We start from the raw sequence: 26,926 nt of genomic DNA on the forward strand, positions 1-26,926 counted from the left end.
TACTCTATTTTCGGCTGTAAACAGAGACTTTTGTTGACCTCTGTAGTTATCCGTAGCTACCCTCCTCACCACTCAGCACTTCACTCGATTCCTTGTCTACCATTGACTTCTCGAACTGACCTTGAGGCCCTGCACTTTCCGAGGTAGTTTTCTCACAGAGAGAGACGCCATTTCCCATTCAATGGTAGATAAGGATCCTAGTGAAGAGCTGAGTGATGAGGAGGGTAGCTACGGATAACTACGGAGATCAACAAAAGTCTCTGATTACAAATCAGAGCCTAAAATAGTTACACCGGGTTGAGATATTAGAAAAGTTGGGGAGAAATTTTATGGGAGACATAATGCTTTCATGGGCAGCTATTAAACAAAATATTAGGAAGGTTGGGGAGAAAATTCATGGAAGACATCATGCTTTCACAGGTGGCTATTAAACAAGATATTAGGAAAATTGGGGAGAAAATTCATGGGAGATGTCATGCTTTCATGGGTGGCTATTAAACAAAATATTAGGAAAGTTGAGGAGAAAATTCATGGAAGGCATCATGCTTTCATAGGTGGCTATTAAACAAGATATTAGGAAAATTGGGGAGAAAATTCATGGGAGATGTCATGCTTTCATGGGTGGCTATTAAACAAAATATTAGGAAAGTTGAGGAGAAAATTCATGGAAGGCATCATGCTTTCATAGGTGGCTATTAAACAAGATATTAGGAAAATTGGGGAGAAAATTCATGGGAGACGTCATGCTTTCATGGGCGGCTATTAAACAAGTTGTTTACTGTAAGATCAGTTCAGGCAACGCTGTGTTAGAGTGAGAAGCTAGGCCTGCATTCTCTTGCTCCTGGTTCAAGTCAAGCCTTGATTTTGGATTGTTTGATGGCAACTTCAATCAAAAGTCAACCCAAGCCATCACTTTGGGCCACGGGAAAGCCCACAATCCTCTCTGAATCCTAAATTAAACCATCAACCTCTGGCTGATCTGCAACAACCACCATGAAAATGGTGGTCCAAGTTTATAAGGAGGAGGAGGAGGAAGAACGGGATGATGGGAAAAGACAAAAGAGATAGGGTTAAAATTACGATGATCTTTATGTTTGCTCTCATTTTGCTCCCTGCTCCAGATGGAATCCTTACTCAACAAGACCAGCGTCGGCCCGGCGTTTACCAGTTGCAAAGTGCAGAGTTTTCGGTAAGCCTAGATGAAAACTCGTCGTGGATTTATCAACCCAAAGATATGGGAATAATGCACTTTTTATGTCTCTGGGATGCTTTGCAGTGCTCTAAGAAGTATTTATGTTTTCTCAGATCTCCGGAAACAGGGGCGGCGGTGATGGTCGACCAACTTTGCGGCTACTGGAAAAACCGGCTCGCTGTCCCCTTTGACCGCGTGAAGGTTTACGACGAGCTCCTCAACCTCACCAAAGACGGTACCAAATTTAGACATATCGACATGGAGAAGAACAGCCTCCGGGTGAACGGTAAGCATCCATTTGACGTGGTAGTTGTTCGTCTAACCAGAAATGGGAGGAATACAAACAAAGAAGAGAACATACTCGGGCTGGGATTCCGGATCACGTTCTGTGTAACTTTAGGAGTCCGTTGATTTGAACCAGGATCAAGAGAACGCAGGCTTAGCTTTTCACTCTCACGCAGTGTTGCCTGAACTGAACTTGTTTAATAGCCACTAGACATGTCCAAAAAATCGTTTTGAATCGTATATCGGAATTATTTCGGGTTGTTCTCGCTTTTTGATAAGCATTCCGAGACATTGTCTCACAGCGCAACCAGCAATGTAATTCGATCCATTGTTGGCCCATTCTCTAATTGTCTCTTAATGTTTCGTTAATTTTTTTCCCCCAAAAATTTTTTAAAAAATATATTTTAAAAAATATTATTTTAAATTGTTTCTGCAACCTGAATGGGAGCTTAGCGCAGCCTAACATGGCTGCCGCTCCCCGGGCAATCAGAAGCTTCCATGATGGATGCAAAGGTGGGGGCTAACGTCCTCTGCATCCACATGGAAGATTTCCATACAAGCCCGGGGTGTAACGATTGCGCATGCGCGTCCGCCGTTTTAGAAACATTTAGAATCATTACGAATTTTCGGAAATATCCGAAATTTTGGGGTGAAAAAATCGGAAATACTTTCTATATCGAAGCGCCAGCGCCCCCTACTTTAGACATGAGAATTGAAACATTTTTTTCATTGATCGGACATGCCTAATAGCCACCCATGAAAGCATGATGTCTCCCATGAATTGGTCGTTTTTGTCCAGAAGGATCCCTTAGCGACCTCTCTTGAGAATGTAAGTTTCCCATGAACCCTCCGGTCTCGTGACTTGAGTTTATCCATACCTTACAACCTCTGAGGATGCCTGCCATAGATGTGGGCGAAACATCAAGAGAGAATACTTCTGGAACATGGCCACACAGCCCGAAAGACATACAACAACCAGACTTGAGTTTTGCTCGGGGAAAATTAGGATGCCGAAGGAGGAGGAACCAATCTGGTACCCATTAATTTACAACACCACGTTTCTTACTCGTTCCAGGATACCCACCGTCCAGCTTGGCTCCCGAAGGAGCGGGTTACGAACTGAGCTTCACCATCGTCAATGAAAACCTGACCAACACGGACCCATCGTCCCCGGAATACAAACGTCTGGAGGCCAGCATCAATGACCAGGTGAGGGCCATTTTTCTTTGTGTTTTGTGTTCCCGGAGCTGAGAGTCCCTTCCAGATTTGGTCTTGTGGATCCTGGAATGAATGGGAGTGATAATCCAAAGCTCTCCGGGATATTAGGGATCTAATTGGATCCATTTAACCATTGCAGATGAACCAGATCTTTGGCCGGAGCAGGATCGGCAATGGATTCAAACTCTGCGTTGTTACAGGATTGAGGTCAGCAAGGAGCGAGGTGTAATGGGTTCAGGGTTGGACCCCAATCGGTGTGAATTCCTCCTCGATCCCAAACAATAAGTACTGAGTTCTGATCCCAAACCAATCCCTTTCAGGTACGGCTCGATCGTGGTGGACTGCAAGTGTTATTTCGACGTCGACATGCTCCCCAGTGAGAAGACCGTGAAAGAAACTTTCCGGCAAGAGACTCAAAACGCCACGTCCCAGTGGCTTGGCAGTCAGTTCCAGCTCAGAAGCGTGACGGTGAGAGGTAGGTCGGTTTATGGTAACATGAAATTACCCGGACTGCAGATCCCTAGAATGAAATCTATGCACAGCAAGGCTTGGAAAAAGATTCCTTTACTCCCGATCAATCGAGAGAAAGCTCCTTAGACAGATCTGCAGACGATAGAGAGTCAACAAACGTCTTTGTTTACAAATCAGAGCGGAAAATAGATGATGTTGTTCAGAAAGATTATGTGGGAAAGTTGTGAAAGAAATTTACGGGAAACAAAATGCTTTCATGGTTGTCTATTAAGCTTCTGCCTTACTTCTTCAGCGATTGACCCAGCAATAGAAGCCGTGACGGATATCTCCTTGCTGGCGCTCGACTTGAACACCTTCACTGTCAACTTCACCATCATTAACCTCCCGTACAAGGAGGAGATGAAGAACCCGAACTCGGGCTTCTACCGGAAGGCCAAAGAGAGCGTTGAACAAGAGGTGAGTGTCCAACCAAGAGGTTGGCTGGTCTAACGGTTAGGAAACCAACCCCAAGTCTTGGTCCTTATACTGTTATAGTGTTGGGTGAAGATTCGAGCAGAACCTGGGCTTCAAAGCAAGAAGGAAAAGGGATACATTTTGGGTAAAGTGTCTATGTATAGTTGATAGGCATGTCCGATCGATGAAAAAAATGTTTCAGTTCTCGTTTCTAAAGTAGGGGGCGCTGGTGTTTCGATACAGAAAGTATTTCCGATATTTTCACCCAAAAATTTCGGATATTTCCGAAAATTCGTAATGATTCTAAATGTTTCTAAAATGGCAGACGCGCATGCGCAATCGCTACACACTGGGCTTGTATGGCAATCTTCCATGTGGACGCAGAGGACGTTAGCCCCCACCTTTGCGTCCATCATGGAAGCTTCTGATTGGCCGGGGAGCGGTAGCCATGTTAGGCTGCGCTAAGCTCCCATTCAAGGTAGGTTGCAGAAACAAATTATTTTTAAAAAATATTTTTTAAAAAATATTTTTTTAAAAATATTTTTTAAAATATATTTTTTTAAAAAATGGGGGGGGGGGCGGGAATTAACGAAACATTAAGAGACAATTAGAGAATGGGCCAACAATGGTTCGAATTACATTGCTGGTTGCGCTGTGAGACAATGTCCCGGAATGCGTATCAAAAAGCGAGAACAATCCGAAATAATTCCGATATACGATTCAAAACGATATTTTGGACATGTCTAATAGTTGATTTGATCCTTCCTGGTCCAGAAGGTTTAGAAGCTCAAAGGTTTCTAATCTAGTCTAGGAAACCCCAAGGACCATCTATCTCTACCATGCAAGAATACCCAAGTAAAGCACCCCAGAAAGATGTCCATCAAGCCTTTGTTTGAAGGCCTCCAAAGAAGGAGAATCTTGAAGGCCCTCAAAGACAGAGAACCTTGCAGGCAAATTTCCAGAATTTTTAGGAAGTCACAGAAATGTTTCTAGAGGAGTCTATAGGCTGAAGGAATCCCTTTGAGAGCCCAACTACTTTGGTGGTTATTAGACATTTCCAAAAAATCGTTTTGAATCGTATATCGGAATTATTTCGGATTGTTCTCGCTTTTTGATAAGCATTCCGAGACATTGTCTCACAGCGCAACCAGCAATGTAATTCGAACCATTGTTGGCCCATTCTCTAATTGTCTCTTAATGTTTCGTTAATTTTTCCCCCCCAAAATTTTTTTTAATATATTTTTTAAAATATTTAAAAAAAAATTTTTTTTCTTCAACCTACCTTGAATGGGAGCTTAGCGCAGCCTAACATGGCTGCCGCTCCCCGTCCAATCAGAAACTTCCACGATGGACGCAAAGGTGGGGGCTAACGTTCTTCCACATGGAAAATGGCCATACAAGCCCGGTGTGTAGCTATTGCGCATGCGCGTCCGCCATTTTAGAAACATTTAGAATCATTACGAATTTTCTGAAATATCCGAAATTTTTGGGCGAAAAAATAGGAAATACTTTCTATATCGAAGCGCCAGCGCCCCCTACTTTAGAAACGAGAATTGAAACTTTTTTTCATCGATCGGACATGCCTAGTGGTTATGGTCCTCAAAGTGGAATTAAGTTGGCCCAACGTGAAGACCATACAAGTCTCCTCCATGTTTCGTCCGAGGTTTCTTCTTCTTCAACAAATAAATAAATATGGATTCCTCCTTCCTTTCCTTTTTTCCCCAGCTCGACCGTCTCTACCAACGCAGCAACCTGGGTGCAAATTTCATGGCTTGCTTTGTAGAAAGCTTCAGGTGAGTCCATATCCTCCAGAACATGGGTGAGGAGCAATATCAGGGCCTGATGAGCCAAAAATTGAGCTTTTTTTGGCCTAGCCTTCCCCTGCTTGGAGTGGTTGACTTGCCCACAATGGTTGTTATCATTTCTGTTCTGTAGGCCGACCAGCTGGAGAAACCAAACAGGGGTCAATTCTGTCTGTATGTTCACAAAGGAGAATGGCCAGAGACCCTACGACAGAGGCCTGGTCTATGACGTCTTTAAGAACCTCACCGGCAAGGGTTCGTCCTTAGGGAGGTACATGCTGGACGACCGGAGCCTGCTGGTGAATGGTAAGATTTTGGGGAATATGTTTGGAGGACATCGTGTTTGAGGAACATCATGTTTGGGGAACATCAAGGAGCCTAATATTTGGAGAACATCATGGGATGTAATGTTTTGAGAACAAGTTTGGAGAATGTCATGTTTGGAGAGCATGATGTTTGGAGAACAGTATGGGGCATAATGTTTGGAGAACATCAAGTTTGGAGAAGATCATGTTTGGAGAGCATGATGCTTGGAGAACAGTATGGGGCATAATGTTTAGAGAACGTCAAGTTTGGAGAAGATTATGTTTGGAGAGCATGATGCTTGGAGAACAGTATGGGGCATAATGTTTAGAGAACGTCAAGTTTGGAGAATGTCATGTTTGGAGAGCATGATGTTTGGAGAACAGTATGGGGCATAATGTTTGGAGAACATCAAGTTTGGAGAAGATTATGTTTGGAGAGCATGATGTTTGGAGAACAGTATGGGGCATAATGTTTGGAGAACATCAAGTTTGGAGAATGTCATGTTTGGAGAGCATGATGTTTGGAGAACAGTATGGGGCATAATGTTTGGAGAACATCAAGTTTGGAGAAGATCATGTTTGGAGAGCATGATGCTTGGAGAACAGTATGGGGCATAATGTTTAGAGAACGTCAAGTTTGGAGAAGATTATGTTTGGAGAGCATGATGCTTGGAGAACAGTATGGGGCATAATGTTTAGAGAACGTCAAGTTTGGAGAATGTCATGTTTGGAGAGCATGATGTTTGGAGAACAGTATGGGGCATAATGTTTGGAGAACATCAAGTTTGGAGAAGATTATGTTTGGAGAGCATGATGCTTGGAGAACAGTATGGGGCATAATGTTTGGAGAACATCAAGTTTGGAGAATGTCATGTTTGGAGAGCATGATGTTTGGAGAACAGTATGGGGCATAATGTTTGGAGAACATCAAGTTTGGAGAAGATTATGTTTGGAGAGCATGATGCTTGGAGAACAGTATGGGGCATAATGTTTAGAGAACGTCAAGTTTGGAGAACATCCTGTTTGGAGAACATCAAGTTTGGAGAGCATTATGCTTGGAGAACAGTATGGGGCATAATGTTTAGAGAACGTCAAGTTTGGAGAACATCATGTTTGGAGAGCATTATGCTTGGAGAACAGTATGGGGCATAATGTTTAGAGAACATCAAGTTTGGAGAACATCATGTTTGGAGAACATCAAGTTTGGAGAACATCATGTTTGGAGAACATCATGTTTGGAGAAGAGTGTGGGGCATAATGTTTGGTGAACATCAAGTTTGGAGAACATCATGGTTGGGGAACACCATGTTTGGGGAACATCATGTTTGGAGAGCATGATGCTTGGAGAACAGTATGGGGCATAATGTTTAGAGAACGTCAAGTTTGGAGAACATCAAGTTTGGAGAACATCATGGTTGGGGAACACCATGTTTGGAGAACATCATGTTGTAGCTTGAGGCATAATGTTTGGAGGACATCATGTTTGGAGAAAAGTATGGGGCATAATGTTCAGAGAACATCAAGTTTGGAGAACACTATGTTTGGAGAACATCATGTTTAAGAACATGAATGGTTATAATGTGTGGAGAACATCAATGGTTATAACGTTTGGAGAACATCAATTGTTATAACATTTGGAGAACATCAATTGTTATAACATTTGGAGAACATCAATGGTTATAATGTTTGGAGAACATCATTCGTTATAATGTTTGGAGAACATCAATGGTTATAACGTTTGGAGAACATCAATGGTTATAATATTTGGAGAACATCAATTGTTATAACATTTGGAGAACATCAATGGTTATAATGTTTGGAGAACATCAATGGTTATGATGTTTGGAGATCAATAATTATAATGTTTGGAGAACATCAATGGTTATAATGTTTGGAGAACATCAATGGTTATAACGTTTGGAGAACATCAATGGTTATAATATTTGGAGAACATCAATGGTTATAATGTTTGGAGAACATCAATGGTTATAATGTTTGGAGAACATCAATGGTTATAATGTTTGGAGAACATCAATGGTTATAATATTTGGAGAACATCAATTGTTATAACATTTGGAGAACATCAATGGTTATAATGTTTGGAGAACATCAATGGTTATAATGTTTGGAGAACATCAATGGTTATAATATTTGGAGATCAATAATTATAATGTTTGGAGAACATCAATGGTTATAATGTTTGGAGAACATCAATGGTTATAATGTTTGGAGAACATCAATGGTTATAATATTTGGAGAACATCAATTGTTATAACATTTGGAGAACATCAATGGTTATAATGTTTGGAGAACATCAATGGTTATAATGTTTGGAGAACATCAATGGTTATAATATTTGGAGATCAATAATTATAATGTTTGGAGAACATCAATGGTTATAATGTTTGGAGAACATCAATGGTTATAATGTTTGGAGAACATCAATGGTTATAATATTTGGAGATCAATAATTATAATGTTTGGAGAACATCAATGGTTATAATGTTTGGAGAACATCAATGGTTATAATGTTTGGAGAACATCAATGGTTATAATATTTGGAGAACATCAATTGTTATAACATTTGGAGAACATCAATGGTTATAATGTTTGGAGAACATCAATGGTTATAATGTTTGGAGAACATCAATGGTTATAATATTTGGAGATCAATAATTATAATGTTTGGAGAACATCAATGGTTATAATGTTTGGAGAACATCAATGGTTATAATGTTTGGAGAACATCAATGGTTATAATATTTGGAGATCAATAATTATAATGTTTGGAGAACATCAATGGTTATAATGTTTGGAGAACATCAATGGTTATAATGTTTGGAGAACATCAATGGTTATAATATTTGGAGATCAATAATTATAATGTTTGGAGAACATCAATGGTTATAATGTTTGGAGAACATCAATGGTTATAATATTTGGAGATCAATAATTATAATGTTTGGAGAACATCAATGGTTATAATGTTTGGAGAACATCAATGGTTATAATGTTTGGAGAACATCAATGGTTATAATATTTGGAGAACATCAATTGTTATAACATTTGGAGAACATCAATGGTTATAATGTTTGGAGAACATCAATGGTTATAATGTTTGGAGAACATCAATGGTTATAATATTTGGAGAACATCAATTGTTATAACATTTGGAGAACATCAATGGTTATAATGTTTGGAGAACATCAATGGTTATAATGTTTGGAGAACATCAATGGTTATAATATTTGGAGATCAATAATTATAATGTTTGGAGAACATCAATGGTTATAATGTTTGGAGAACATCAATGGTTATAATGTTTGGAGAACATCAATGGTTATAATATTTGGAGATCAATAATTATAATGTTTGGAGAACATCAATGGTTATAATGTTTGGAGAACATCAATGGTTATAATGTTTGGAGAACATCAATGGTTATAATATTTGGAGAACATCAATTGTTATAACATTTGGAGAACATCAATGGTTATAATGTTTGGAGAACATCAATGGTTATAATGTTTGGAGAACATCAATGGTTATAATATTTGGAGATCAATAATTATAATGTTTGGAGAACATCAATGGTTATAATGTTTGGAGAACATCAATGGTTATAATGTTTGGAGAACATCAATGGTTATAATATTTGGAGAACATCAATTGTTATAACATTTGGAGAACATCAATGGTTATAATGTTTGGAGAACATCAATGGTTATAATGTTTGGAGAACATCAATGGTTATAATATTTGGAGAACATCAATTGTTATAATGTTTGGAGAACATCAATGGTTATAATGTTTGGAGAACATCAATGGTTATAATGTTTGGAGAACATCAATGGTTATAATATTTGGAGAACATCAATTGTTATAACATTTGGAGAACATCAATGGTTATAATGTTTGGAGAACATCAATGGTTATAATATTTGGAGAACATCAATTGTTATAACATTTGGAGAACATCAATGGTTATAATGTTTGGAGAACATCAATGGTTATAATGTTTGGAGAACATCAATGGTTATAATGTTTGGAGAACATCAATGGTTATAATATTTGGAGAACATCAATTGTTATAATGTTTGGAGAACATCAATGGTTATAATATTTGGAGAACATCAATTGTTATAACATTTGGAGAACATCAATGGTTATAATGTTTGGAGAACATCAATGGTTATAATATTTGGAGAACATCAATTGTTATAACATTTGGAGAACATCAATGGTTATAATGTTTGGAGAACATCAATGGTTATAATGTTTGGAGAACATCAATGGTTATAACGTTTGGAGAACATCAATAGTTATAACGTTTGGAGAATAGTCCTCATCTATCTCTTCTTTCTTTCCAGGATACCCAACAGAGGCGATCCCAATACCCGCGAGGAAAGGTAACTGTGGTTTTGTGGGTCGTTGTGTCACGAAATTGACGTGGTTTGGGTAGACGGGCTCCTAATATAACTCTGGTGACGTGGTTTTTGTGTTTCCAGAGCTTCCATTCTGGGCGATTATCCTCATTTGTCTGTCTGTCCTGCTGGCCTTCCTCTTGCTCTTCCTCCTGTGTTTCTTGGTAAGTCCGCCATTGTTGTCGTCGGCATATTTATTTATTTTCACTTTTTAATTATTTTATTTTATTATTTATTTTCATTATTTCATTATTATTATTATTATTATTATTATTATTATTATTATTAATAATAATTTATTTTCTAGGCGAGGAGGAGAAGCGCGGGAAAGTACCAGGTCCAGCAGAACGTTTTCGGCATCTACTTCCCGCACTTGGAGATGAGGAAAGGCCGGTGAGATGGATTTCGGACACTTCACCTCCTTTTCCACAAAATCCACCCCTACGATCACCACCACGTTCCCATCACTCATTCCCCTCCCGTGGTCTGCCCGGCGACAGATGATGCGGACTCTTCAGGAACTGCTCGAGCTTCGGAATTTTTTTCGAAGTTGATTTGGTACCGAGTGCGACGGGACTGGATGTGTTTTCGAAGATTCGGGACGATGGGCCGTCTTCCGGTGGCCACGCCCCTTTCACACAAGCCACGCCCCCTCCCCATCCTTGACTTTTAGATCAGTGTTGAGTTTACAAGCGTTCCTCTTTGAACGGGAAAAAAAATTGAAGTAATTCTCGCCAGAGCGTGGGATGTAACTTACGGCCAGGAACTAGTTACTTTATTCCATCAAATCATTTACTCGTCGTCGTAGATCCGGTTACTCATTACGAATAAGTTTTAGAAAGGACTTAGTTACTTTGTTCATCACTGTATTCATCTAAGTAGGATGTAACTAGTTACTTTATTCCATCAAATCATTTACTCGTCGTCGTAGATCCGGTTACTTGTTACGAATAAGTTTTAGAAAGGACTTAGTTACTTTGTTCATCACTGTATTCATCTAAGTAGGATGTAACTAGTTACTTTATTCCATCAAATCATTTACTCGTCGTCGTAGATCTGGTTACTCATTACGAATAAGTTTTAGAAAGGACTTAGTTACTTTGTTCATCACTGTATTCATCTAAGTAGGATGTAACTAGTTACTTTATTCCATCAAATCATTTACTCGTCGTCGTAGATCTGGTTACTCATTACGAATAAGTTTTAGAAAGGACTTAGTTACTTTGTTCATCACTGTATTCATCTAAGTAGGATGTAACTAGTTACTTTATTCCATCAAATCATTTACTCGTCGTCGTAGATCCGGTTACTCATTACGAATAAGTTTTAGAAAGGACTTAGTTACTTTGTTCATCACTGTATTCATCTAAGTAGGATGTAACTAGTTACTTTATTCCATCAAATCATTTACTCGTCGTTGTAGATCCGGTTACTCATTACGAATAAGTTTGTCAAAAGAACTAATTATTTTGTTCTTTATTATATTCATCTAAGTAATTTAATTACTATTGGAAAAATACTTTCTCTTGTCGCCCCCAAGTGGCCGGTTCAGAGATTGCACTTTGTTTCCAGGAAACGGCTTTCTATCGTCGCCCCCAAGTGGCCGGTTCAGATATTGCACTTTGTTTTAATTTCCCGACTGAAAAAAATAAGTTACTTCCTCTGCTCTGGTTCGAACACTAGTGCACTTTAGTTATTCTAGACACGCCATTATTTCTATTTCACTGCCAAAACGTTCCGGATTCGACTCAAAACGAAACCATTCCTCCGTCTCGTAATATAGGATCCGATTTCCGGGAAAATTCGCCCTGGATTTGTGGATGATTTACTCGTTTATTTTTGTACCTGGTATTTAAATAGGTTCGAGATTTTGCTTGCAAAGATCAATAAATTCAAATATGCAAAAAAAAAAAGCGATGCGGTACCTAAGTTTCCTACTTGACAGATACAACTGTCTTAAGTCAACAGTAGGCTAGACTATTAATGCTCGAGAGCTCACTCCGGGCTGGCTTCGAACTCGTGACCTCTTGGTCAGTAGTGATTTATTGCAGCTCGCTACTAACCAGCTGCGCCACAGTCCGGTCCTATATTCCAGAGGAGGCCTATATCAACCCTTTAAGGGGGTAAATAATGAATCGAGGGCCATATATTATAATATATTGTATATACATGTAATATTAATATTAATAATATTATGATGTAATACCATGTAATAATAATTATAATTCACTATCATCATTGTATATTTATATTACATGCAATATTGCTAATAATGTTGCAATATAGTCGTATAATATATACTTGTAAATATATTATATTTATATTTTATTATATATATATATATTAGGCATGTCCGATCGATGAAAAAAATGTTCCAATTCTCGTTTCTAAAGTAGGGGGCGCTGGCGCTTTGATATAGAAAGTATTTCCGATTTTTTCACCCAAAAATTTCGGATATTTCCGAAAATTCGTAACGATTCTAAATGTTTCTAAAATGGACGTTAGCCCCCACCTTTGCGTCCATCGTGGAAGCTTCTGATTGGCCGGGGAGCGGCAGCCATGTTAGGCTATAAGGTAGGTTGTAGAAACAAAAATTTTAAAAAATATATTTTTTTTAAAAAATGGGGGGGGGGGGTTAACGAAACATTAAAAGACAATTAGAGAATGGGCCAACATTGGTTGGAATTCCATTGCTGGTTGCGCTGTGAGACAATGTCTCGGAATTCGTATCAAAAAGTGAGAACAATCCGAAATAATTCCGATATACGATTCAAAACGATTTTTTGGACATGTCTAATGTATAGTTTAAATAACAAAAATATATAATTGTAATATATAACTGTATTTAATAAATCAAAAACTATTTGCTACCATTATTTCCATGCACAACAATCTATGGTCCCTCTTGCAGTTTCCACGCTGATTTCTCTCTATTGTAGTTTCAATGTAGTCATGAATAATGAATAATAGAATAATAATATAATTGTAATAATATGATAATATACTACAATTATATATATATATATATATATATATATATATATATATGTATGTATGTAATGTGCATAATTCCCCTGGAGTAAACAACAAAACCACTGGACCAAATTACACCAAATTTAGCCACAAAAGACATAGTCATCCAATCAATCTGCATGCGGCAGCGTGTCAGCAAAAATGGCTAGGCGTGTCAGTGCTGACACGCGTGTCATAGGTTGGCCATCACTGATCTAGGAGGACCAAATCTGATCCTGGACCTTCAAGTCACCCATCACTTATAGATTTTGTAGGATTTTCTTAGACGAGGAAGACTTAGAGGTCCTAAAGTAACTGGGATTCATTGGTGAACTCCCATCCATATCCAAACCAGGGATGACCCTGTAGGAGAGACCTTCTCATGATGCCAGATGGCTCTTATGGGAAGTCCAAGACTTCCCATTGGGCCGGCAATCACAACATTTAGGCCCATGGAGGCCACCATCTTTGAACCATGGTGGGTTTTATCCACCCACAAGGTTCTGAGGTTCTACCCATTGTCCCATCCATATCCCAACCAGGGATGACCCTGTAGGAGAGACCTTCTCACGATGCCAGACGGCTCTTATGGGAGGTCCAAGACTTCTCTTTGGGCAAGCAATCATAATATATAGGCCCATGGAGGCCACCATCCTTGAACCATGGTGGGTTCCATCCATTCGCAAGGTTCTGAGGTTCTACCCATTGTCCCATCATATCCTAACCAAGGATGACCCTGTAGGAGAGACCTTCTCTCTGAGGTTCTGAGGTTCTACACATTGTCTCTCATGAACTCTGTGTTGACTGGACAGGACAGAAGGTCCATTTTGGTCACCATCCTTGAACCATGGTGGGTTCCATCCATCTGTGAAGTTCTGAGATTTCATCCATTGTCTCTCATGAAATGTGGTCAAGAAGGAAGGTCCATCTTGGCATCCATCCTTGAACCATGGTGGGTTCTGTCCATCCGTAAGGTTGTGAGGTTCTCCTCACTGTCTCTCATGAAGTCTGTGTTGACTGGACAGGAAGGAAAGTCCTTGAACCATGGTGGGTTCCATCCATTCGTAAGGTTCTGAGGTTCTACCCATTGTCTCTCATGATGTGTGTGTTGACTGGACAAGACGGAAGGGCCATCTTGGCCACCATCCTTGAACCATGGTGGGTTCCATCCATCCATGAAGTTCTAAGATTCCATCCATTGTCTCTCATGAAGTGTGTGTTGACTGGACAGGACGGAAGGTCCATCATGGCCACCATCCTTGAACCATGGTGGGTTCCACCCATCCGTGAAGTTCTGAGGTTCTAACCATTGTCTCTCATGAAGTCTGTGTTGACTGGACAGGAAGGAAGTTCCATCTTGACCACCAGTTTTGAACCATGGTGGGTTCCATCCATCTGTAAGATTCTGAGGTTCTACCCATTGTCCCATCCATATCCCAACCAGGGATATGTCTCTCATGAAGTGTGGACAAGAAGGAAAGTCCATCTTGGCCTCCATCCTTGAACCATGGTGGGTTCCATCCACTCGTAAGGTTCTGAGGTTCTACCCATTGTCTCTCATGATGTGTGTGTTGACTGGACAGGACGGAAGGTCCATCTTGGCCACCATCCTTGAACCATGGTGGGTTCCATCCATCCATGAAGTTCTAAGATTCCATCCATTGTCTCTCATGAAGTCTGTGTTGACTGGAGAGGAAGGAAAGTCCTTGAACCATGGTGGGTTCCATCCATCCATGAAGTTCTAAGATTCCATCCATTGTCTCTCATGAAGTCTGTGTTGACTGGACAGGAAGAAAGGTCCATCTTGGACCCAGGTGATGGTGGGAGCTAACCACTCCCAGCCCTTGGTGACCCTCAGCTTTGCCCCAGATGTGAGGTCATAGTTCTCCTTTGTGATGCCAAGCTGAGTGGCCACAAGATCCTCCTCGCTGCTCTTCTCCCTCCACTCTGATGTTGCCGCTCGCAGCGTGGCTTGTGGGTAGCGGCCCGGGGATCCCCGTTGAGAAGTCATGTCATCCCGAGGCAGCCCCGGCCCGCCACGGGCGAAGAGTACAGGGAGTTCACGCTCCAAGAGTCCTCGCTCCCGATCGGGGAGCCCCGGACACATGAGGACGAGGACTCCGTCCCCCGGACACGGCTTGGACCACCCGTCCGGATCGCGGGCCTCGTCCAGAGAACGATCCTCGGTCAGGTCCAGGTCCCGGACTCCGGAACGTGGTCGCGCGGTGGTCAAGACCGGAGCGGTGGTCATCGACACCGGGACCGGGACGTGCAAAGCGGGGTTCGCGGGTCAGCAGACCCCGCAAGTGTCCGTCGGGACGCTGGTGGGATACCCGACGGAGCGGTCCATGAGGTCTCGGAGAAACAGGCCGGACACTTTTGTGGGACAACAAGCCCGGCTGGAACCCGATCTCAACATCACGTTACCCGTGAGACACGGAATTATCATTGACTGGGAGGCCGCCGAGACTCTCTGGAGGCATCTCATGACGCAACTCAACACTTTTCCGGAAGAACACGCTCTCCTCATGTCCGATCCACCGCTGTGTCCGACCACCAACCGGGAGAAGCTGGTGGAAGTGGTCTTCGAGTCGCTGAACTCCCCGGCTATGTACGTGGCCTACCAGTCCGTGTTGTCCGTCTACGCCCACGGCAAGATCAGCGGCCTCGTCGTCGACACGGGGTACGCCACGACCCACACGGTGCCCGTCCACCAAGGCTACAACCTCCCGCACGCGACGGAGAGGCTCGACGTCGCCGGGAGCAACATCACGTGCTTTTTGATGGACCTCCTCAAGGACAAGGGCTACTACTTCGACGACCGGATGTTGGCCGTCGTGGAAGACATCAAGCGCAAGTGTTGTTACGTCGCGCTCGATTTCGAGGCCGAGTGGAGCCACCCCAAGCGGGAGTACTCGGCGGACTACCACCTCCCCGACGGTCAGGTCATCAATCTCGGGAAAGAGCGGTTCCAGTGTCCGGAGCTGCTGTTCCACCCGCCGCAGACCCCGGGGTTGTCCCAAGTGGGCATCCACGGCATGGCGTTGCGGAGCCTGAGGAAGGTCCCCGAGGAGGTCAAGAAGGACATGTACGAGAACATCCTCCTCTGCGGAGGCTCCTCCCTCTTCGAGGGCTTGGAGAAGAGGTTCACCCACGACGTCATGACCGGCGTGACCACCAACACCAAGGTGAAAGTGGCTGCCATCCCCTTGCGGCAGTACTCCGTCTGGACCGGCGGGTCCGTCCTGGCCTCGCTGAAGAACTTCCAGTCGTGTTGGGTCAAGAGGGAGCAGTACAACGAGCACGGCCCGTACATCGTCCACAGGAAGTGCTACTGAGACTGGGGCTGAGGGTCTACCCAGTTACTCGCTTCTGGGTAGACCGGCGTTGGACGTGTCTGGAAATAAAACCAGTGTGTTTGCGCAAACTTGAAGTAGTAGTAGTAGTTGTTGTTGTTAATGGAGGAGGTGGGACGATAATAATATAATATGATATAATATAATATAATATAATATAATATAATATAATATAATATAATATAATATAATATAATATAATATAATATAATGGAGGAGGTGGGACAATAATAATATAATATAATGGGATGATAATCTAATCTAATCTAATCTAATCTAATCTAATCTAATCTAATATAATATAATATAATATAATATAATGGAGGAGGTTGTACAATATTAATATAATATAATATAATATAATATAATATAATATAATGGAGGAGGTGGGATGATAATAATATAATATAATGAGATGATGATAATCTAATCTAATGTAATATAATATAATATAATATAATATAATGGAGGAGGTGGGACAATAATAATATAATATAATATAATGGAGGAGGTGGGATGATAATAATATAATATAATGGGATGATGATAATCTAATCTAATCTAATCTAATCTAATGGAGGAGGTGGGACGATAATAATATAATATAATGGGATGATGATGATATAATATAATATAATATAATATAATATAATATAATATAATATAATATAATGGAGGAGGTGGGACGATAATAATATAATATAATGGGATGATGATGATATAATGTAATATAATATAATATAATGGAGGAGGTGGGACGATAATAATATAATATAATGGGATGATGATGATATAATGTAATATAATATAATATAATGGAGGAGGTGGGACGATAATAATATAATATAATGGGATGAGGATTTTCTAATATAATATAATATAATATAATATAATATAATATAATATAATATAATATAATATAATATAATATAATATATCCCTTTCTCTGAGTAGCGAAAGGTGACTCATTTCGGCTCCCCAACTTGCCCGAGTTTGACGTAGACTTATACACAAGTAGATATGGGCACATAACCAAGGGAGAAAACGAGGACAATTTCCTCCTAGATTTTCTGTTTTCCCTCCACCACAGACACCCCAGTGTTCCTTTTGGAATACTGATAGATATTAGACATGTCCAAAAAATCGTTTTGAATCGTATATCGGAATTATTTCGGATTGTTCTCGCTTTTTGATACGCATTCCGAGACATTGTCTCACAGCGCAACCAGCAATGGAATTCAAACCATTGTTGGCCCATTCTCTAATTGTCTCTTAATGTTTCGTTAATCCCCCCCCCCCTAAAATTTCCCCCCCTACTTTAGAAACGAGAATTGGAACATTTTTTTCATCGATCGGACATGCCTAATAGGTATGTTGGAGATGGGACCCGAAACTCGAAACTCATTAATATTCCATATTCGAATATTTTTAATATTTTTGGGGCACATTGAAGTCCTTTTTAATACTTTTGGGGCACATTGAAGTATATCTTAGGGGTATTATTGGAGCTCTGAAACAATTTAAGAGGGTTTTGGATTTGGAGAGGATGGGGAGGAGACACTCGGCTCCTGAACCAACCACTTTTGTCCATTTTCGGCGCTAAGCACGTTCCTCTGGTTTTTCCTCCGTCTTATCGGCGATGCTATAGTAATAGGTCCGGATCAGCGTCTCCACCGCGGCGAAATCCAGGCGGTCTTCCCACCTTCAGAGAAACAAAAGAACCCAATGAACCAGAGAGAAAATTCTAATATTTTTCTTGGTTTTGGAAAATAATAATAATAGTAGTAGTAATAATAATAATATCCGATCTCAACGGGAATATCCTTATATTATTATTATTATATTGTCTTGTGTCATAAAATAATAATAATAATAGTAGTAATAGTAATAATATCCAATCTCAACGGGAATATCCTTATATTATTATTATTATTATTATTATTATTATTATTATTATTATTATATTGTCTTGTGTCATAAAATAATAATAATAATAATAGTAGTAATAATAATAATATCCGATCTCAACGGGAATATCCTTATATTATTATTATTATTATTATTATTATTATTATTATTATTATTATTATTATATTGTCTTCTGTCATAAAATAATAATAATAGTAGTAGTAATAATAATAATATCCGATCTCAACAGGAATATCCTTAAATAATAATAATAATAATTATTATTATTATTATATTGTCTTGTGTCATAAAATAATAATAATAATAGTAGTAATAATAATAATATCCGATCTCAACGGGAATATCCTTATATTATTATTATTATTATTATTATTATTATTATTATTATTATTATTATATTGTCTTGTGTCATAAAATAATAATAATAATAGTAGTAATAATAATAATATCCGATCTCAACGGGAATATCCTTATATTATTATTATTATTATTATTATTATTATTATTATTATTATTATTATTATATTGTCTTGTGTCATAAAATAATAATAATAGTAGTAGTAATAATATCCGATCTCAATGGGAATATCCTTATATTATTATTATTATTATTATTATTATTATTATTATTATTATTATTATATTGTCTTGTGTCATAAAATAATAATAATAGTAGTAGTAATAATAATAATATCCGATCTCAACGGGAATAGGCTTATATTATTATTATTATTATTATTATTATTATTATTATTATTATTATAATATTGTCTTGTGTCATAAAATAATAATAATAATAATAATAATAATAATAATAATAATAATAATAGTAGTAGTAGTAGTAATAATAATATCCGATCTCAACTGGAATATCCTTATATTATTATTATTTTTTATTATTATATTGTCGTGTCATAAAATAATAATAATAATAATAATAATAATAATAATATCCGATCTCAACGGGAATATCCTTATATTATTATTATTATTTTTATTATTATATTGTCTTGTGTCATAAAATAATAATAATAGTAGTAGTAATAATAATAATATCCAATCTCAACGGGAATATCCTTATATTATTATTATTATTATTATTATTATTATTATTATTATTATTATATTGTCTTGTGTCATAAAATAATAATAATAGTAGTAGTAATAATAATAATATCCAATCTCAACGGGAATATCCTTATATTATTATTATTATTATTATTATTATTATTATTATATTGTCTTGTGTCATAAAATAATAATAATAATAGTAGTAATAAGAATAATATCTGATCTCAACGGGAATATCCTTATATTATTATTATTATTATTATTATTATTATTATTATTATTATTATATTATCTTGTGTCATAAAATAATAATAATAATAATAGTAGTAATAATAATAATATCTGATCTCAACGGGAATATCCTTATATTATTATTATTATTATTTTTATTATATTGTCTTGTGTCATAAAATAATAATAATAATAATAATAATAATAATAATAATAATAATAATAGTAGTAGTAATAATAATATCTGATCTCAACGGGAATATCCTTATATTATTATTATTATTATTATTATTATTATTATTATTATTATTATTATTATTATATTGTCTTGTGTCATAAAATAATAATAATGATAGTAGTAATAATAATAATATCCGATCTCAACGGGAATATCCTTATATTATTATTATTATATTGTCTTGTGTCATAAAATAATAATAATAATAATAATAGTAGAAATAATAATAATATCCGATCTCAACGGGAATATCCTTATATTATTATTATTATTATTATTATTATATTGTCTTGTGTCATAAAATAATAATAATAGTAGTAGTAATAATAATAATATCCGATCTCAACGGGAATACGCTTTTATTATTATTATTATTATTATTATTATTATTATTATTATTATATTGTCTTGTGTCATAAAATAATAATAATAATAATAATAATAATAATAATAATAATAATAATAATAATAATAATATAAGCATATTCCCGTTGAGATCGGGTAGAGACTACTGCCTAGAAGTGGGGCAAGTTTTAGGGTTTGAATCCCACTTTTAGTGTGATTTTGGGTCTCTTCGGATCATCCACACTGTTGGATTAACACACTTGAATGACCGTGGTTCAATACTTTGGAACTGTGGTGTTGGGACGTGCCGCCGTGTCCCTCTATTACTATTAATCCAAGCGAGGAGATCGTCCAATAGGTTTATTTGATCCAATCACCCTGCGGGGTGAACAAAAGAAAGTGCTGGGCCTCTTCTCAAACCTAACTGGGTCACACTCTCTCAGCCTCACCGGTAAGAACGTAACCGGATACACCGCCCCCCCCCCAAGATGATCTCCTCTCTTACTTGAACGTCCAGCATTGGTTCATCAGTTTGTACATCTCCGGGGGACACTTGGGAGGACACTCCATCCGCTTCCCTTCCTCGATGAACGTCACGACTTCGGGACCCTTCATTTTCTGTGGACCAAATTTGGTGTGATTGGGTTCAGCGGTTTTGTTGTTTACTCCATGGGGAAAACGCACATTACATCTATATATATAAAAGGGTAATGGTATCACGGCGCCGGACAAAACAACTAAACTAAACGCCCCACAACCTCGAAAATTGACAGCACAACCTCTCATCCACGCCTCTACGTTCATACAACAAAAAGAAAAGAAAAATAAAGTCCTAGCCACGGCAACGCGTGGCCGGGCACAGCTATCTATATATATAAAAGGGTAATGGTATCACGGCGCCGGACAAACCAACTAAACTAAACACCCCACAACCTCGAAAATTGACAGCACAACCTCTCATCCACGCCTCTACGTTCATACAACAAAAAGAAAAGAAAAATAAAGTCCTAGCCACGGCAACGCGTGGCCGGGCACAGCTATCTATATATATAAAAGGGTAATGGTATCATGGCGCCAGACAAAACAACTAAACTAAACGCCCCACAATCTCAAAAATTGACAGCACAACCTCTCATCCACGCCTCTACGTTCATACAACAAAAAGAAAAGAAAAATAAAGTCCTAGCCACGGCAACGCGTGGCCGGGCACAGCTATCTATATATATAAAAGGGTAATGGTATCACGGCGCCAGACAAAACAACTAAACTAAACGCCCCACAATCTCAAAAATTGACAGCACAACCTCTCATCCACGCCTCTACGTTCATACAACAAAAAGAAAAGAAAAATAAAGTCCTAGCCACAGCAACGCGTGGCTGGGCACAGCTAGTATCTATATATAAACTAGCTGTGCCCGGCCACGTGTTGCTGTGGTGTCATCCAAAGTGGGTATTTTGTTCATGGAGGCAAATATGAATGTTGTAATTAGTCACCTTGATTAGCATTGAATGGGCTTGCAGCTGCAACATGTGGTTGTTTCCTCCCTGGGAGAATCCTTTGTTGGGAGGTGTTAGCTGTCCCTGGTTGTTTCCTGTCTGGAATGGCCCTTATTTTCAGCGTGTTGTTCTTTATTTACTTTCCAGATTGTAGTGTTTTTTAATGGTGGCTGCCAGGTTTTGCTCATTTTGATGATTCCCAGGAACCCAATAATAATAATAATAATAATAATAATAATAATAATAATAATAATAATAGTCCAAGACACTTCGGAAGTGTCCGACGTGTGGTCAAATTCAACAGCCACCAGAATGTCTGCTGTGGACTCATCTTGTTGTGTTTCAAATAATAATAATAATAATAATAATAATAATAATAATAATAATAAGAACAAATGCAATTAAGGCCAAGATTGAAAAATCAGCTGATGACCCAAAATGCAGACTGTGCAAGGAAACCAACGAAACCATTGATCATATCCTCAGCTGCTGTAAGAAAATTGCACAGACAGACTACAAACAGAGGCACAACCATGTGGCCCAAATGATTCATTGGAACTTATGCCTCAAGTACCACCTCCCAGCAGAAAAGAACTGGTGGGATCACAAACCTGCAAAAGTCTTGGAAAATGAGCACGCAAAGATACTGTGGGACTTCCGAATCCAGACTGACAAAGTTCTGGAACACAACACACCAGACATCACAGTTGTGGAAAAGAACAAGGTTTGGCTCATTGATGTTGCCATCCCAGGTGACAGTCGCATAGATGAAAAACAACAGGAAAAACTCAGCCGCTATCAGGACCTCAAGACTGAACTGCAAAGACTCTGGCAGAAACCAGTGCAGGTGGTCCCGGTGGTGATGGGCACACTGGGTGCCGTGCCAAAAGATCTCAGCCGGCATTTGGAAACAATAGACATTGACAAAATCACCATCTGCCAACTGCAAAAGGCCACCCTACTGGGATCTGCATGCATCATCTGAAAATACATCACACAGTCCTAGACACTTGGGAAGTGTTCGACTTGTGGTTTTGCGAAACGAAATCCAGCATGTCTATCTTGTTTGCTGTGCCATAAATTAATAATAATAATAATAATAATAATAATAATAATAATAATAATAATAATAATCTGCAAAAGGCCACCCTACTGGGATCTGCACGCATCATCAGAAAATACATCACACAGTCCTAGACACTTGGGAAGTGTTCGACTTGTGGTTTTGCGAAACGAAATCCAGCATATCTATCTTGTTTGCTGTGCCATAAATTAATAATAATAATAATAATAATAATAATAATAATAATAATCTGCAAAAGGCCACCCTACTGGGATCTGCACGCATCATCCGAAAATACATCACACAGTCCTAGACACTTGGGAAGTGTTCGACTTGTGGTTTTGCGAAACGAAATCCAGCATATCTATCTTGTTTGCTGTGTCATACAACGTCGTTGTGTTGATAATAATAATAATAATAATAATAATAATAATAATAATAATAATAATAATTTGCTGTGGTGGCAATTGAAGTCCTACCCACCTGGCTTCAAGCTTCCCGGGGGGCCTCTGCGCATGCGTGGTTAGACATTTTTGGTTTTGGCGGTTTTCTGTAATTTGGATCTAATTTTATAGGGTTTTTTTCATGGAAAGACATAGATTGGGTGACTATGTCTTTTGTGGCCAGATTTGGTGTGATTGGGTCCAGTGGTTTTGTGGTTTACTCCATGGGAAAAACTCACATTACATTTTTATATATATAGACGCCGGATTGAGATGTAAGACAAATCGGAGAGCGAAATCCGCGTCTCACCTTATACGGTTTCTGTCCGTAGCTGAACGCTTCCCACATGGTCACCCCGTAACTCCAGACGTCGCCTTTGCTGGAAAACTTCCGGAAGAGGATACATTCGGGCGCGTACCACTTCAGGGGCCATTTCCCCGTAGTCTTGGCCTAAATATACATATAGAGAGAGAGGGAGAAACTGTCAACACAAAGGAGCCAATCGTCTATATATGGAGTCATGTACAATAGTCTTCAGGCTATGTGTATATGGTGTAGATACTGCATCTTAACTCTTATCAACAAAGTAACTATCTCTTTCTTTGGGTGGCGAAAGGTGTTTTCCTCCACCACAGACATCCCAGTGTTTTTTACTATAGCTCCCACTACTCAGGAGACACCAACGGCCCTCCCTCCAATGACACTGCAGGTTATAGTGAGTGCCGGGAACATGTCCTGGGACAATTTCCTCCTAGATTTTCTGTTTTTCCTCCACCACAGACACCACAGTGTTTCTTACTATAGCTCCCACTACTCAGGAGACACCAACGGCCCTCCCTCCAATGACATTGCAGGTTATAGTGAGTGCCGGGAACATGTCCTGGGACAATTTCCTCCTAGATTTTCTGTTTTTCCTCCACCACAGACACCACAGTGTTTCTTACTATAGCTCCCACTACTCAGGAGACACCAACGGCCCTCCCTCCAATGACATTGCAGGTTATAGTGAGTGCCGGGAACATGTCCTGGGACAATTTCCTCCTAGATTTTCTGTTTTTCCTCCACCACAGACACCACAGTGTTTCTTACTACAGCTCCCACTACTCAGGAGACACCAACGGCCCTCCCTCCAATGACATTGCAGGTTATAGTGAGTGCCGGGAACATGTCCTGGGACAATTTCCTCCTAGATTTTCCGTTTTTCCTCCACCACAGACACCCCAGTGTTATAGCGAGCGCCGTGAACATGTCCAAGGGTCAATATCCTCCACAAACTCCATCCAAGTGCGGGGACAATTTCCTCCTAGATTTTCCGTTTTTCCTCCACCACAGACACCCCAGTGTTATAGCGAGCGCCGTGAACATGCCCAAGGGACAATATCCTCCACAAACTCCATCCAAGTGCGGGGACAATTTCCTCCTAGATTTTCCGTTTTTCCTCCACCACAGACACCCCAGTGTTATAGCGAGCACCGTGAACATGCCCAAGGGACAATATCCTCCACAAACTCCATCCAAGTGCGGGGACAATTTCCTCCTAGATTTTCCGTTTTTCCTCCACCACAGACACCCCAGTGTTATAGCGAGCGCCGTGAACATGCCCAAGGGACAATATCCTCCACAAACTCCATCCAAGTGCGGGGACAATTTCCTCCTAGATTTTCCGTTTTTCCTCCACCACAGACACCCCAGTGTTATAGCGAGCGCCGTGAACATGCCCAAGGGACAATATCCTCCACAAACTCCATCCACGTGCGGGGACAATTTCCTCCTAGATTTTCCGTTTCTCCTCCACCACAGACACCCCAGTGTTATAGCGAGCGCCGTGAACATGCCCAAGGGACAATATCCTCCACAAACTCCATCCAAGTGCGGGGACAATTTCCTCCTAGATTTTCCGTTTCTCCTCCACCACAGACACCCCAGTGTTATAGCGAGCGCCGTGAACATGCCCAAGGGTCAATATCCTCCACAAACTCCATCCAAGTGCGGGGACAATTTCCTCCTAGATTTTCCGTTTTTCCTCCACCACAGACACCCCAGTGTTATAGCGAGCGCCGTGAACATGTCCAAGGGTCAATATCCTCCACAAACTCCATCCAAGTGCGGGGACAATTTCCTCCTAGATTTTCCGTTTTTCCTCCACCACAGACACCCCAGTGTTATAGCGAGCGCCGTGAACATGCCCAAGGGACAATATCCTCCACAAACTCCATCCAAGTGCGGGGACAATTTCCTCCTAGATTTTCCGTTTTTCCTCCACCACAGACACCCCAGTGTTATAGCGAGCGCCGTGAACATGCCCAAGGGACAATATCCTCCACAAACTCCATCCAAGTGCGGGGACAATTTCCTCCTAGGTTTTCCATTTTTCCTCCACCACAGACACCCCAGTGTTATAGCGAGCGCCGTGAACATGCCCAAGGGACAATATCCTCCACAAACTCCATCCAAGTGCGGGGACAATTTCCTCCTAGATTTTCCGTTTCTCCTCCACCACAGACACCCCAGTGTTATAGCGAGCGCCGTGAACATGCCCAAGGGACAATATCCTCCACAAACTCCATCCAAGTGCGGGGACAATTTCCTCCTAGGTTTTCCATTTTTCCTCCACCACAGACACCCCAGTGTTATAGCGAGCGCCGTGAACATGCCCAAGGGACAATATCCTCCACAAACTCCATCCAAGTGCGGGGACAATTTCCTCCTAGATTTTCCGTTTTTCCTCCACCACAGACACCCCAGTGTTATAGCGAGCGCCGTGAACATGCCCAAGGGACAATATCCTCCACAAACTCCATCCAAGTGCGGGGACAATTTCCTCCTAGGTTTTCCATTTTTCCTCCACCACAGACACCCCAGTGTTATAGCGAGCGCCGTGAACATGCCCAAGGGACAATATCCTCCACAAACTCCATCCAAGTGCGGGGACAATTTCCTCCTAGATTTTCCGTTTTTCCTCCACCACAGACACCCCAGTGTTATAGCGAGCGCCGTGAACATGCCCAAGGGACAATATCCTCCACAAACTCCATCCAAGTGCGGGGACAATTTCCTCCTAGATTTTCCGTTTTTCCTCCACCACAGACACCCCAGTGTTATAGCGAGCGCCGTGAACATGCCCAAGGGACAATATCCTCCACAAACTCCATCCAAGTGCGGGGACAATTTCCTCCTAGGTGTTCCATTTTTCCTCCACCACAGATACCCCAGTGTTATAGCGAGCGCCGTGAACATGCCCAAGGGTCAATATCCTCCACAAACTCCATCCAAGTGCGGGGACAATTTCCTCCTAGATTTTCCGTTTTTCCTCCACCACAGACACCCCAGTGTTGTAGCGAGCGCCGTGAACATGCCCAAGGGACAATATCCTCCACAAACTCCATCCAAGTGCGGGGACAATTTCCTCCTAGATTTTCCGTTTTTCCTCCACCACAGACACCCCAGTGTTGTAGCGAGCGCCGTGAACATGCCCAAGGGACAATATCCTCCACAAACTCCATCCAAGTGCGGGGACAATTTCCTCCTAGATTTTCCGTTTTTCCTCCACCACAGACACCCCAGTGTTTTAGCGAGCGCCGTGAACATGC

The 26,926-nt window shown here is 40.0% G+C and overlaps 3 protein-coding genes across 3 annotated transcripts in view; 2 read left to right on the forward strand and 1 right to left on the reverse strand.

Annotated features, from left to right (window-relative positions):
- The window catches only part of LOC103282787 (mucin-16), a 30,603-nt gene extending 18,267 nt beyond the window's left edge, over nt 1–12,336 (forward strand). The window contains exons 24-34 of the mRNA XM_062959890.1: nt 1,122–1,189; nt 1,306–1,478; nt 2,553–2,686; nt 2,835–2,902; nt 3,016–3,170; nt 3,459–3,622; nt 5,345–5,412; nt 5,555–5,727; nt 10,097–10,135; nt 10,235–10,314; nt 10,458–12,336. Coding sequence (XP_062815960.1) covers nt 1,122–1,189; nt 1,306–1,478; nt 2,553–2,686; nt 2,835–2,902; nt 3,016–3,170; nt 3,459–3,622; nt 5,345–5,412; nt 5,555–5,727; nt 10,097–10,135; nt 10,235–10,314; nt 10,458–10,547 — 1,212 coding nt within the window. The 3' untranslated portion in view covers nt 10,548–12,336. The remainder of the gene's footprint in view (nt 1–1,121; nt 1,190–1,305; nt 1,479–2,552; nt 2,687–2,834; nt 2,903–3,015; nt 3,171–3,458; nt 3,623–5,344; nt 5,413–5,554; nt 5,728–10,096; nt 10,136–10,234; nt 10,315–10,457) is intronic.
- A 2,606-nt stretch (nt 12,337–14,942) lies between these two features.
- On the forward strand, nt 14,943–16,595 carry LOC100552961 (actin-like protein 9). Its single transcript, XM_003230578.4, has one exon. The coding sequence runs from the start codon at nt 15,172–15,174 to the stop codon at nt 16,498–16,500; it is 1,329 nt and encodes a 442-aa protein (XP_003230626.2). The 5' UTR covers nt 14,943–15,171; the 3' UTR covers nt 16,501–16,595.
- Nucleotides 16,596–17,928: 1,333 nt separating this feature from the next.
- The window catches only part of LOC103282537 (tyrosine-protein kinase ZAP-70), a 32,493-nt gene continuing 23,495 nt past the window's right edge, over nt 17,929–26,926 (reverse strand). Inside the window, exons 11-13 of the mRNA XM_062959895.1 lie at nt 23,646–23,786; nt 20,838–20,950; nt 17,929–18,220 (exon numbers count right to left, since the gene is read on the reverse strand). Of these exons, the coding sequence (XP_062815965.1) occupies nt 18,118–18,220; nt 20,838–20,950; nt 23,646–23,786 (357 nt within the window). The 3' untranslated portion in view covers nt 17,929–18,117. The remainder of the gene's footprint in view (nt 18,221–20,837; nt 20,951–23,645; nt 23,787–26,926) is intronic.

The sequence above is a fragment of the Anolis carolinensis genome, unplaced genomic scaffold, assembly GCF_035594765.1.
Source record: "Anolis carolinensis isolate JA03-04 unplaced genomic scaffold, rAnoCar3.1.pri scaffold_7, whole genome shotgun sequence".
Lineage (NCBI taxonomy): Eukaryota > Metazoa > Chordata > Lepidosauria > Squamata > Dactyloidae > Anolis > Anolis carolinensis.